Source organism: Sphaeramia orbicularis, chromosome 21, assembly GCF_902148855.1.
Source record: "Sphaeramia orbicularis chromosome 21, fSphaOr1.1, whole genome shotgun sequence".
Classification (NCBI taxonomy): Eukaryota; Metazoa; Chordata; class Actinopteri; order Kurtiformes; family Apogonidae; genus Sphaeramia; species Sphaeramia orbicularis.
This window is the reverse complement of record NC_043977.1, coordinates 3439652-3454802: the sequence shown is the minus strand read 5'-3', so window position 1 is coordinate 3454802 and position 15151 is coordinate 3439652. Positions and strand designations below refer to the sequence as shown.

The window sequence follows — 15151 nt, the reverse complement described above, 5'->3', positions numbered from 1 at the left end:
TGACAATAATGTCTATTCTATTCTGTTCTATTCTATTTTATTCTTTTCTATTCTGTTCTGTTCTACTATTCTGTTCTATTTATTCTGTTCTATTCTATTCTATTCTATTCTATTCTGTTCTGTTCTGTTCTCTTCTTCTATAGTTGATTTTAATCCATTGTACATTTTTTCAGGTCATTTTTTCTTAAACTGGTTTCACTGACTGAATGTAACCTGTGCGTCCATCTGTTCACCTCTTCATCGGTTGTTTTTTTTTTTTTTGTCTTCATCTGTTGTTTTTTTTTTCTCTTCATCTGTTTCTTTTCTCTCTCTCTCTCTCTCTCTTCATCTGTTGTTGATACGGCTCATTTGAAGTCGCTGTAAACCCGTAGCTACCGCGTGCTAATCGCCGCTGTGACGATAGTGACCTGCGGTTTCTGCGATGAATAATTCAGGCTTTAATTGCTGCTTTACCATGGCCGTTTGCGTCTCTTTCCAGTGCCCTATGATCACATCCAGGGGGTAATGGCGTTGACTTTGTTTGAGGACTTTGTTTATTGGACGGATGGGAAGTCCAAATCACTGCGACGTGCTCACAAGACGACCGGCGCTCAAGGGATGGAGCTCCTCAACTCCTGGCAAGCCATCAAGTCCATCAAGGTGTACCACTCCCTGCGCCAGCCCTGAAGGTACGAGCTCCATCTGGCTGACGTTCACTCTACCCCCCCACCCCCCCCATGCCCAGCAGTAGTTATGACCCACCTTTACAGTTTAACACTGCAAAAAATGTCCCTGCTAGAAAAATAAGAATCTTTATTTTTTTCATTAGGTTCACACATGTTAACAGGCACCACACCCAAATGTATTTGTATTTATTTATTTTGCGGCTGGGCAAGTTAACATGTTATTACCGCGTTAACGCATTCATTAAATAACGCCAACAATTTTTTTTTTTTATCTCTTGTTAATGCCGTTTTATTCTAACTCCTATTCTTCTGCTTGTGTGCGTGTAGCAATGAGCTCGGCAGACAGTTTACCAAGAAAAGCCGGATGCTGAAAACTTCTGTCCAAATCTTTTACTTGAGACTTACTGTCAAACTGCAACATACAAACAAAATATGTCTGAATTCTGTTCATTGCCTTAGTACGTTTACATGGCATTATATATTTAAATGAATAGGAAAAAGATGGCTAGCTCAATGCTAACTTGAATGGGAAAATCCATAGACATGCTAACGATTAGCATTTACAGATTAATTTAAGATTTACGTCTTTTTATCCAGCAACAAAGGTTCACATCAGACATATTTGATACTATTCATTCTTACAACAACTGAACAGAAAATACTCGCAGGCAAACGTTTTTGGGGCCATACAAACAGAGTGAAAGAAACGTGTCTGTTAGTTCCTTCTTATGTCCGAACTGACTACGGGAACACCGCAAGGACAAAACATACATTAGTGACACTTATTCCCACCACTAGAGGGCCCCCTTTGTTTACTTTGAACAACTGAACATCACATATTATTGTTCTTATTAGTATTAGTACTGATTAGAGGGACTAAGACTCCTGTCAATCACTCACAAGTGGAAATAAACATGTGTGGACATAAACATGTGTAACAGTAGCGGTCTGTTCCATGGACATGTTCATTTTAAATGTCTTCAGATGGTGGGGGGGAGAAGGACACAGGTGTTTGGAAGCACTGACATGTGCAATTATTTTTTATCACCGGAGTACTAAGAGTCTGAAATATCACCGAAAGGAAAAATATGCTGTTGATGCCGGCAACACCCCCCCCCCAGTATAGCTATGCAATTAATTGTGATTAATCGTAGAAATCCATGCGATTAATTGCGATTAAAAATTTTAATCGCTGCCCAGCACTACAGGACAGTGTGTGCATGCACCAGATTTAGCTAATTTCCGCCTGTAGTCCTGGACAAACGACCAACATAACAAACATCACTTGGATTACAGCGTCCTAATATACTGGAAGAAAACCGTTCAACATGACAGATATAGGAAAGTCTGCTCAGACTGAACGGCTTCAGACAAATATATAAGGCATTCTAAAAATACACTGACTTTCCTAGAGCAAGAATAAGATAAAAAGGCTAACTGTACAATTACAAACCAGACACAGAAAAAAGTACAAGAAAATCTGATTAAGAAAAAGTGAGATATATTTTCATATTTCGATGAAAAATAAGCCAAATGTTGCAGAAATGAGGCTTTTTTCCACTTTCTTAGAAATCATTTTTTGCAGTGTTTAAGAAGGAAATGAGTCGTGTAATCCACCTTGAGCTCACTGTTCGCTCCCTTCGTCCTTCTCTACAGTTCCCAAACACCAGTGTCAGATTGCAAATGGGGGATGCAGCCACCTGTGTCTGCTGTCGCCCGGTGGGGAACACAAATGTGCTTGTCCAACTAATTTTTACTTGGCTGCTGACAATAAAACCTGCCTGTCCAACTGCACCTCCAGCCAGGTACGCTGCATTTCCATTCCTCCCACTCCTCCTCTGTCTGTTCTTTCTGTCCCTGATCAGCGCGTTTGTCCTGAAGGCGTTGGTCTTTCGTCTCCTACTGTACGCTTTCCTGTTTTCCACGTGCGCTGCAGGTCGTTGGAAACGGTTGTGTATTGATTTTAACTTTGGCTTTGAAGAACAGTGAAAATGGGAAAATGGAGTTTTCGTGTGAACTTCCAGTGCTGTTTTTCTTTTATTTCCCTTTGGTCCTAACAGTTTCGCTGTGGGACAGATGAGTGTATTCCCTTTTGGTGGAAATGCGACACGGTGGATGACTGTGGGGACGGATCTGACGAACCCGCCGACTGCCGTGAGTGCCACGTTTTTTCCAAACTGCCCTGAAAACATTCAACGGAAATAAGTTGTGAACATGTTTATGGCATGTGCTTCCTTTGGTCCTTTTGAATATACCGTATATAGTACAGCTCTGCCGAAGTTCTCCTATGACATATATTCCATATTATATCTATAACAGTTGACAGTAAACCCCTCCCCCATATCAAATACACTGTGAATATGGATAGAATATTTAGATTTATAGATATACTTTATTTTTCCTCTTTATATTCTCTGTTTATGGATTCTGTTGATTTCTGTAAATTGGCTTCAGAGTCTGGTTTCAACCAGCTCCATATGGAAAGTGTCATCAGATCACTTTTGTTATGATTTGGCGCAAATGAATCACATTTGATTGATTGCTGTGTTTCACGAGTGTGTGTTTTCTGTTTTCTGTCTTGCCCTTTATTTTTGTATTTGCTGCTGTCATCTGAGAAACGTCCCCATAATGGGATCAAAGTCTGTCTTATCTTATCTTATCTTATCTTATCTTATCTTATCTTATCTTACCTTATCTTACCTTTATTTACCTTACCATGCCTTTACCCTACCTTACCTTACCTTAACTTAACTTACCTTTATCCTACCCTACCTTACCTTACCTTAACTTAACTTACCTTTATCCTACCTTACCTTACCTTTACCCTACCCTACCCTACCTTACCTTATCTTATCTTATCTTATCTTATCTTATCTTATCTTATCTTATCTTATCTTACCTTACCTTTACCCTACCCTACCTTACCTTATCTTATCTTATCTTACCTTACCTTTACCCTACCCTACCTTGCTTTACCTTACCTTATCTTGCCTTGTCTTATCTTTGCTTATCTTATTTTATCTTATCTTACCTTTATTTACCTTACCATATCTTTACCCTACCTTACCTTACCTTACTTTAACTTAACTTATCTTAACTTAACTTTATCCTGCCCTACCTTAACTTACCTTTACCCTACCCTACCTTACCTTACCTTACCTTACCTTTACCCTACCCTACCTTACCTTGCCTAATCTTACCTTACCTTACCTTAACCCTACCCTACCTTACCTTACCTTACCTTACCTTTACCCTACCCTACCTTACTTTACCTTACCTTACCTTATCTTGCCTTGCCTTATCTTTGCTTATCTTATTTTATCTTATTTTATCTTATTTTACCTTTATTTACCTTACTTTACCTTACCTTAATCTACCTTACCTTGCCTTACCTTGTCTCATCTTATCTTACCTTATCTTGTCGCCTTATCTTTGCCTATCTTATCCTACCTTACCCTACCTTACCTTACCTTACCCTACCCTACCTTACCTTACCTTATTAACCTCTTAGTCTTTGCTCAGTTGTATTTTGGACTCTCTTTTTCTACAGCGGAGTTCAAATGTCAGCCTGGTCGTTTCCAGTGTGGAACAGGACTGTGTGCTCTGCCTCCGTTCATCTGCGATGGAGAAAATGACTGTGGAGACAACTCAGATGAAGCCAACTGTGGTAAGGACTCTGCAACAACCACTGTCTAAGACCGATGCATGCAGTGGTTTGTTGGAAAGAAGGTGTTTGTAGTTTTAATCCGCAAATTAGCCACTAGAGTGTGTATTTTAGTGATTCTCCTGGTTTTAACCATTTATAGTTCACTCATAGAAATACTCTGACATTTCAGCTGTAGTGTGTTATTGGAGGACAGAACAAGACTTTATTACTTTTGTGAAACTGTTAAAAATTTTTGTTTTAAAAAACCAAAAACTCCAGCGCCTAACGGGTTAAGGCACTAAGCAACTATCAAGAACTACAGCTTTAATTCTATAGGGATAAAATAGATGGCTATAGCAGCTAAATTTACTACATTTACGCAATTTTGAATTCAATAAATTAAGTTACTTCAACTTAATTTTGCTACAGATGCTAAAGAAAATCATGTTAGGGCCAGAGTCTAGAAGAAATATTATTATTAAAGTTAATCGTGCATTTACATATATGAGTCTGAACAAATATTATTATTATAGTTAATAGTGCATTTACATATATGAGTCTGAACAAATATTATTATTATAGTTAATAGTGCATTTTACATATATGAGTCTGAACCAATATTATTATTATAGTTAATAGTGCATTTACATATATGAGTCTGAACCAATATTATTATTATAGTTAATAGTGCATTTACATATATGAGTCTGAACAAATATTATTATTATAGTTAATAGTGCATTTACATATATGAGTCTGAACAAATATTATTATTATAGTTAATAGTGCATTTACATATGAGTGTGAACCAATATTATTATTAAAGTTAATCGTGCATTTACATATTTGTCAGAAGTATAACTTTACATAATCAGTTATATTTTCTAGCCCACTAACTGTCATAATCAGAGGCTTGTTGGATATACTTAAATTAAACTCTCATTGGCATTACTTTAAAAGGTGCATGAAAATTGTTACCTCCATTTTTTTAAAAGTTAAGCCAGTACATTTTTTTTTTTACACAAGGGGAGGAATTTTTCAGACATGTCTACCAGAGACCACATCCCTCCAGCCGTAAAAACACCATAGGCGTTTTCATAAAGTGTCTGTACATTTACTGGAGGTGGATGTTTTGATTTGGACTCTGGGCTTTATTGATCCAACCCCTCCTGTGCTTCTGGCTGTTTTCTTTTCCAGAGACGTACATCTGTCTGTCAGGCCAGTTCAAGTGCACCAGGAAACAGAAGTGCATCCCTCTGAACCTGCGCTGCAACGGCCAGGACGACTGTGGTGATGGAGAGGATGAGACCGACTGCCGTAAGTCCCAGCCTTCCAACCACTAACACAGGAAATACACTGGACCGGTGGAAAGATCACCATATCTTATTAACTTAGAGCTGGAGTTGGTAGATCAGCACAAATACAAATGAACGTGTTCCAATACCACCATACTCAATGTTTGGAACTATCTGCCCCTCCCTAACCTGAAAGGAAGTCCATATTTGGGCCACCATTTTTTACAGTGGGAGTCTGTGGAAGTGTCATAACTCTGTTTTCTCTACCGCTTTGGCCCAGTCTAATAGCTTTGCAGAGCTTTTAAGGCTCATTTTTGTTCCTTTTCATCCGTTTCTAACGTGGTCATGTGTCACTGCCTTCATACTTCCATGTGTCCTGTACGTTGGAATGAGCATTTCTCAGTCAATCCGCCAGAGGTCGCTGCTCTTAATTACTATACTGACTGAATACCATGAAGAAGAGTCAAGTTTTTGAGAAGAAAGTCAATAATAACAGACATGGCAAATGACAGAGGAGATTTTACTAATGTTAATATTGAGAATAGGGATGCACCGATACCGATACGAGTATCAGCATCGGCTCCGATACTCAGTGTGTGGACTCGTACTCATAAAAGTAATCCGATACAAATGCACCGATACCACTTACAGCCGTGTGACATTCCCAGTTCAGTGCAGCAGGTACGAGGAGGAGGAATAATGTGTGTGAGTGTGAAGAGTGTGGAGATTTTTCAAAATAAATGACGGTGATAAAAGTAACGCTGACTGACAGTACTGTTAAAGACACAGACGGATACAGACGCAGCGTTCTGTCCATCCTCTGCGTACATTCCATCTGTTTTCCAGGTGCTCACAAATGTGTAAACAGAATGAGAATACCAGCAGGAGTACGGAGCGGTGCGGACCGCCACCAACAGAAGTGAAAACCAAACTGATCACTCATTTGTCTTTTCTCTTCCTGCTGAAGCTAAACTTTTAAACCTTACCAGAGAAAACGCTGCAACATTAGTATCACAGTAGTGTTCCCTCTGTCATCTCCATGTTTGTTATTACTGACTTTCTTCTTCTTCTTCTTCATTAAACTTTCCTCTTCTTCGTGGTATTTGTCCAGTATGGTTAATTCAGAGTGGCGCCCCCTGGTGGATTAACTGACAAACGCTCATTCCAACACATTAAATGTCAGTAGCAGCACTTTGTTCCAGTCAGACTAATGACAACGACAATAAAGCACATTTACAAAAGGAACTAACAACTGGAATGGGATTATTAAGGACTCGTATTGGTACTCGGTATCGGCAAGTACTCAAATGTAAGTACTCGTACTCGGTCTGGAAAAAAGTGGTATCGGTGCATCCCTAACTGAGAAGGGTAGTTGTCGTAAATATTTCGGTATTTTTTCACTAACTCACACAGTTGCTCTTTGAAAGCCGCTATTTATGGGAGTTATTTTGTTCAAATCTCAACACTGCCTCCACTGTTCCCGGTGGTACTGCTCCGTTTTGTCCATCTGGGCACGCATCCACAAGCTCCCGGAAAACGGACAGAATTCTGCACATAATGTACACAGAAGACTGACAGAACGCTCTGTCTGTCCATATGTGTGCGTGTCTTTAAAGTAGAGCAAAAATGAGCCCTTAGGTCGACGAGCTTACCTTTATATCCCCCTGTTTGATCAGCCCGTCCTAACATAGCAACACAGAGGCCATTATTTTTAAGGCTTTGTGTGTTCTTTCTACACATGTAATCTAACAGATCGAAATAAATCACTTTAACTGTCTTTTTTTAATAGGGTTGGTGTATTTCTGTGCTCTACGACACCATTAACAATACATCAGCTTCATTACTCATTCCAAAGTCGGCCCTTGTTACGGCCTGTTCTTGTGAAAAGGGATTAGATATTGAATCACACAGAGGATAAGAACAGATTTTCTCTGCCATGATGTAACTCATCAGAATATCAAGTCTTTGAGACGGCTGTATTTGTCTTGCATGTGATTGCAAAAGGGGTGAAAGTGAGGAGAGACAATGCAACAAAGTGAGGAGGAGAAAGACAGACTGAAAAAAAGCGCTGTGTAAAGTCTTTAATTAAACAGAAGCTAATGACTTCACCCCTTCTCCGACGTCCAGTGTGATAGCGTGTGGTTTCAAATGCACTTTGTGATCAACACGGCGCTGCTGAAATTAAAATGCTATTGGAAACAGCGGGGGGTTACGACAGGCATCGACTGCAACCTCGTTGTAATACACTGAAATGGAATATGAAGAGGTGTAAGTGATGGGAGGAATACTGGAAGACTAAAGAGGAGCAGGAGCAGAAAGAAGGAGGGAAATGTACACATATCTGAGTGTGTTTATGTGTACCGAGGTTCTAATAGTTTTGGATTTTTTTATTAAAGTTTAGTTTTGTTTCGTTTTGACTTTTTTTTTCTCTAATTCAGTTCGTTTTAATTTGTTTTTAGAACAGGTTTGATAGTTTTTATTAGTTTTTGGTTTTTTTCCAAATGCTTAGTTTTAGTTTAGTTTTCATATTAGTTTTAGTTTTTTCATATCTTTTGTCTCCCTCGCCGTCGTATTCAAAGAAATCCCACGCAGAGCTTTCTCCCAACTTTAGTCTCCATGTTTCCAGGTAGAGTGGGGACCAGAAGACGACTGGAAACCACACGTGAACACAAGTGACGGACCATGAAGGGCCGTATGGTGCCGCTAGCTAAAATTGCCCAAGCTAAATAAATCGATTTCATGTCAATCCAACATTAACAAAGACAAAAACGAAGGGAATTTTATACATAATTTTTATATGTTTTAGTTAGTTTTGTAAATACACAATACAGTTTCAGTTAGTTATTGTTTTTTCTTTTAATTATAGTTTTTATTTATTTCAGTTAACGAAAATGTTTTTACTGTTCTAGTTTTCGTCATTTCGTTTGTTTTTGTTACCGATAATAACCTTGATGTGTATGTATGTGTCCGTACATGCACTTTGTTTGAAGGGGATTTATATACCGTATTTTCTGGACTATGGAGAGCACCTGAATATAAGCCGCACCCACCAAATTTTAAAAGAAAAACATATTTGTACATATATAGGCCGCACCTGACTATAAGCTGCAGGTGTCCACGTTGTAACATGAGATATTTACACAGACAGATGGTAAACAGACGGATTATTTAAATATTTATTTCCATACCTTAACTCACAGGTGTCAAACATGCGTCCTGGGGGCCAAATCCGGTCCACCAAAGGGTCCAGTCCGGCCCTGGGGATGAATTTGTGAAATGCTAAAATTACACTAAGATATTAACATTCATTTTAGTTCAGGTTCCACATTCAGACCAATTCAATCTCAAATGGGTCAGGTCAGTAAAATACTACCCAATAACTTAGAAATACTCATAACTGCAACTTTTTTTCTCTTTGTAAATGTAAATATTTTCATATATTTACACTCAAACAAAGTATAATTTTGCAAAAAATATGAACAACCAGAAATGTCTTATGAGAAGTGCAATTTTAACAATATTCCACCTGTTAATAAATGTTTTTTGTGTTTGTAGATCAGCTGTGATCTGTAAGTTATATATAATGTACATGTGTAAATGATAAACTGAAACATGATTTTGTTAAAATTACACTTATTTTTTCAGTTTGTTCATGTTATTCATATTGTTTGAAAGGATAGTTTGTAGATGTAAACATTTTCATGATGTGATTTTACTTTTTTCGCTCTAAAACATAGAGGAAAGTTTGGAGTTGACATTATTTATATATTATTATGTTATTATTTTACTGGTCCGGCCCACTTGAACTTCAAAGCTGCGTCATATGCATTTCTTCGTGTGTTTTCCATGATGAGGGTTTGTGCAAAATGATCGTTCAACGTTCAGCTTCAGACTTCTCCTCTTCATCACCTCTTCCACCTGTCTGTCTCACTTTTGCGCTTCCTGCTAGAGCGCCCCCTGGAGGCCGTTAGCCCGTATAAATCTATACTGGAGCTGCATCATTGTGTAAGCCACAGGGTTCAAAGCATGAGAAAAAAGTAGCAGCTTATTGTCCGGAAAATACGGTGTCTTTGTACAAAAGTCTGTTAGGTCTGGCTGTATATAAGAAGTGTTGATTCTTACTGTCTGCGATCGAACGAGCATTTGTTCCTCTTTGTGCCATTTGCCCGTACAGAGCTGGGAAAAAGGGCATTTGTGTACTCTGCTCCATCCACATGGAATATGTTGCTAAAAGACTGGAAACTGTCTGAATTGATCTCCCTGAATGCTTTTAAATCCAAACTCAAAGTGCCGGAGAACAACTCAGTGACTTGCAGGTGTTTTTCATAGGTTGAATTGTCCTGTAAATTATTGTTTGTTTTAACTGTATGGGGTAATTGTATGTTGTAACTATGTGTTGTGTTTCATGCTGTCTCTTGGCTAGGACTCCCTTGAAAAAGATCTTCTTAATCTCAATGGGATCCTTTTCCTGGTTAAATAAAGGTTAAATAAAAAAAAAAAAAAATATATATATATATATATATATATATATATATATATATATATATATATATATGTAAGGGTAGAGACTGCGATCTGGTAGGATCGGCGATTCTACCAGTAGAGACTCCGATCGTAGTCTCTACCAGTAGAAACTCCGATCAGAGTCTCTACTGGTAGAAACTCCGATCCTGCCAGTAGAAGGGTTAGGGTTAGGGTTAGGGTTTGGATCGGAGTTTCTACCAGTAGAGACTCTGATCAGAGTTTCTACTGGTAGAATCGCCGATCCTACCAGATCGCAGTCTCTACCCTGACATGTATATACATTTAACAAAGGTCCAGTACTTGGGGTGGGGGGGGTGGGGGGGGGGCAGGTGGGTAGGAACTGGATACAATGGTTTCATGTCCAAGCTGTATGTTTCTTGTTTTGCATTTGAAAATTGAGAATAAAAAAGACCGTGGTCAAGAAATCAGGAGGGAAAACCAAAAAAACACAACCTTCTGTTCTGTGGAAACCAAACACTAGACATAAAGACGGACCAGCCTGATAAAAGTGAAGCCAAAATATCACAGTTCCGGTGTGTTTGTGGACGTCGACCTTTCTGCACAGTCTTTGTAACTCCATTTAATAACAGTGTCATGCAGAGGATGTGGGTGCAATTATGTAAAATCATATTTACTGCATATTTAATGCAGTCCAAAATGCCATATTTTGCACTACACACACAGCATCCAAACTCACTTCCTGTTTTTAAATCCTCTCTTAAAACATATTTCTTCTCTTTGGCGTTTAACTCAGTTTGAGATGTTGGCTTTTGTTTTCTTTTTTTCTGGTTTTATTGTTTTTACATTTACAGTTATGCATTTGGCTTTTTTCCAAAGCGACTTACAGGCGGAGATTAACAATGAAGGCCGCTCTGTACTTCTTTTGTAAAACACTTTAAAAATAACCACAGTGGACCAAAGGGCTGTACTGTTTTTATTGTTTGGGTTTAGTTTTACACTTGGTTTTTATGTTTTTGTAAGATTCAAGATTCAAAAAGATTCTTTATTATCAAATCCCTAGATGCACAGAACGTACAGAGAATTGTCCGAGTTAAAGAAAACAGACTCAAGTACAGAAACGACGCAAATTCACAAACTCAAACACAGTCTGAACCAGGTACAAAAAGAGGAACGTGGTGCAAATGAAAAAATGGACCACAAGAAACAAAAACACATGCATAATCATCAAATGTTCTGCAAATAAAGAAATACCTTTTTAAATCTCTTCTTAAAACCCACCTGTTCTCCTTGGCCTTTTAACACTCGTTCAATGTTGACATTTTGTTTCTGTTTTTGAATTTTACATTGTTTCATTTGATTTGATTTGATTTTAATGTTTTTAGTGCTTTGATTCTTCTGTACAGCACTTTGGTCCTCTGTGGCTGTTTTAAAGTCCTTTATAAATAAAGTTGGATTGGATTGTTATACTTTTAGGGCCTTTTAAAATAATGGTGATGTTTCATATGTATGTTCTTATCAGTTTTAAGTTTATTTTTAGCACTGACACTGACTTTCAAGACACAAAAACACATAATCGTCAAATGTTCTGCAAATAAAGAAACGATATAAACCAAGAAAACATCTGCAAACGATTAACGCTGCAGAACCAGTCAGTCCAACAGACGTGCTCCAAACCTGTAGGGGGCAGCGTTTACACACTACAGACTAGTGTACAAAAGAATCTAATAAAAGTCACATGACCGTGCTACGCCGTAACTTCAGTTTGTTCCCACTGTAGTTTGAAACCCTGTCAGTCAGCTGTTCTCCGTCTCTCTGTCCATCCTGTGTCTGTTCTGCTGACAGCGCCCCCTATAGGTTTGGAGCACTTCTCTTGGACCGTTTGCAGATGTTTTCTTTATTATAACCTTTATTTAACCGGGAAAAAAGGTCATTGAGATTAAAAATCTCTTTTTCCTGTAGTGTCCTGGCCCAGACAGCAGCAGCAGCAGAAGTTACACAAAATGGAAATCACAGCCGTACATCCACACTAATGTATATAAAAACACAGTGAGAGTCAGTACTAAAAACAAACTTAAAACTGATAAGAACATACATATAAAACATCACCATTATTTTAAAAGGTACTAAAAGTATAATAACAATGTTCCTTCAAAGCATCTCAAAGCCGAACCCAATTCAGTCAACTAGAAAAACATCTACACCCATATTTGTCCTTTTCCCATTGATTTAAAATGACTTTGAATGGATTAAAACTTGGTTTGCATCGTTTCTTTGTTTGCAGAGTATTTGATGATTATGCATGTGTTTTTGTTTCTTGCGGTGCAGTTTTTTATTTGTACCACATTCCTCTTTTTGTGCCTGGTTCAGACTGTGTTTGAGTTTGTGAATTTGCATCGTTTCTGTATTTGCAGCTGTTTTCTTTAACTGTTTGGCCCTTGTCGGCCACCGTAGCATTGAGATACTGTTTCTCTCTAACCTTGTTAAATGCCTTGTATCAAAAAAGAGGTAGAATAAGAATAAATATGTAAAAAACAAACAAAAAAAACCATTATAACAGAATATAAAGTGTACATGTGGGTGTATTTACAGTAGCAGCAGTGATGGTTCTGAGGTGAGGAGGTGCATCATGGAACCAAACAGCACCAGACGTGACAATAGTGCAATATTTAGAATAAAGTGCAGAAACAGTCATGTGACCTCATGTGAAAAACCCTTGTATGTGTTTTATTTGTGTACAGCACTTGGCTAACGGTCATTTTTAAAGTACCTTATAAATAAAGTTGGATTAGATTGAATTGAAACTACCGTTGAATATACTTCTGTTGAATAACAATAGAATTTATCTCTCAGGACACATTACATATCACTTCCTGAAAGCCTTTTTCCTGGTTGGGGGTGTGTAACAGAAGACTGGCCAATCCCACCCCCACTGGTATCTGTCAAATACTATGGACCATCCCAGTATACTATTAAGTAGCCGGTACCAGGAGGTGTTTTCCATCTGCCGGGGCCCACTGGGGCTCCCTTTAATTACTGTATACTGTTGGGTAGTTTAATCCATCTATCCTTCCATCCGTTGTCTGAGCTGCTGCTTAGTCCTGGTGAAGGTGGTGGTGGTGGAGGGGCCGGAGCCCACCCCGGCTACCTATGGCTGAAGGCGGGGTTACACCCTGGATATGGCTCCGGTTCAATTTATGAGTTTATTTGCTTTATTTTAGACGATTATGAATCTGTAACTTTAGTTTAGTTCAGTTTATTAGAACAGAATGTCTTTATTGTCATTGTACAGTTACAACGGAATTTTAAAAAATGCAATCGTCCTAAGTGCCTTAAAAAAGTATAAATAATGTATATAAAAGAGTATAAAAATAACAACTAAAATATAAAAGAAAAACCCTGACAGCATAAATATCTAAAAAAAAAAATTAAAAAAAAAAGCAACATAGAAAAATGTTACTAGAAGTATAAAAGACACATAAAACATCATTGTATACTCTGGACAACATTCAGCATTCCACATTAGTTTAGTTTATTAGTTTAGTTTAAATTAGCTTAAAATTTGATTTGATTGATTTGATCTCTCCTTTATGTAACATGTTTTAACAAGTGCTATTGAAATAAAGCTTTACTTACTTACTTACATATTGTATTATATTGTAGACAATCCCAATTAATTACCTGTATCAATAACAGTAAAAAGGGGCAGCTTTAGCTAACATAGCTAGTATCCTGCTGTAGTCCCCGGCCTGATGACAATAGGAACTCTAATTAAAAAAAACAATGTATTACAGCAGATCAATTAAAAAGAGAGAGTTAAGGCAGCTACAAAACAAGATACACCAATAACTAATAATTAACTAACTAATAACTACAATTACTTTTAATAATGTATAATAAATAAAAGTAATAAAATAGGCAAGGTAGGTTTATTTCTATAGCACATTTCATTTACAAGACAATTCAAAGTGCTTTACATAAGACGTTAAAAGCATTACAGCAGGGAAGCAATTAAAAGTATAGGCATGAAAATAAAACAGATAAAAACTTTAAGCTTTAAAGAAACCGTGCGGATCTGAACAGATGAATGAGAACTCTATTGAAATGCAGCTGAGAACAGGTGGGTCTTTAACCTGGATTTAAATAAACTGATATCATAATATTAACAAAATAAAAATAATTTAGATAATGAATTCAAGTCAAATGACAGTGCCCAAAACTTGTTAAAGCTAAACTATCTTTATTATCCCAGCAGGGAAATTCAGTTTTTGCATTTTACCCATCCTAGTACGCACAAGTACCTAGCATTAGCATTAGCATTTAGTGCTAGCTTGTTAGCATTAGCAGTTGACACATTGGGAGTAGTGAAGTGCTGTTGAAGGGACTTGGAGACCAACTCCACTCTCTTACAGAGACAAATATCAGCGGTCAGTGGTTTTCAGGCTAATTACTAAGGAAAAGAAAAATAAATAAATAAAAATGTGTGTGTGTCAAGGTTCTAATAGTTTTGGATTTTTAATTATAGTTTAGTTTTGACTTTTTTTTTCTCTCTAATTTAGTTAGTTTTAATTAGTTTTTAGAGCAGGTTTCCTAGTTTTTATTAGTTGTCGTTTTTTCTGAATGCTTAGTTTTAGTTCAGTTCAGTTTTAGTATTAGTTTCAGTTATTTCATATATTTTATCTTCCATCCTATTCACAGAAATAAGTGAGGTTACCGTGGACACTTTATTTGGGGGTGGGGTTAGTATTTTTGGGTGGGGTTAGGGCGGCTCTGACTGAGCACAGACACAAACACATGTACAGCACCATGGATACGTTCCCTATAGCAGGTTGGGGGGGGTAATGTAGGTGGGGGTGCGATCCATACGCAGCATCATTTACGTAAAAACGAAACTGAAACTTTCTATACTTTCACCGTTGGCCTCCTGACTTCCATACCTCTGTTATATGATCTGAGATGAAATTTTCACATGTTCTGTCCTATATCAATATTGACAAAGACGAAAACAAAGGGAATTTTATCCATAATTTTTATACGTTTTAGTTAGTTTCATAAGCACACAA

The 15151-nt window shown here is 37.6% G+C and overlaps 1 protein-coding gene across 1 annotated transcript in view; it reads left to right on the top strand.

Moving 5' to 3' along the window:
- Positions 1 to 15151, top strand: part of lrp1bb (low density lipoprotein receptor-related protein 1Bb) — a 930516-nt gene that overhangs the window by 796272 nt on the left and 119093 nt on the right. The window contains exons 61-65 of the mRNA XM_030124596.1: positions 479 to 664; positions 2319 to 2470; positions 2726 to 2819; positions 4216 to 4332; positions 5509 to 5628. Of these exons, the coding sequence (XP_029980456.1) occupies positions 479 to 664; positions 2319 to 2470; positions 2726 to 2819; positions 4216 to 4332; positions 5509 to 5628 (669 nt within the window). The remainder of the gene's footprint in view (positions 1 to 478; positions 665 to 2318; positions 2471 to 2725; positions 2820 to 4215; positions 4333 to 5508; positions 5629 to 15151) is intronic.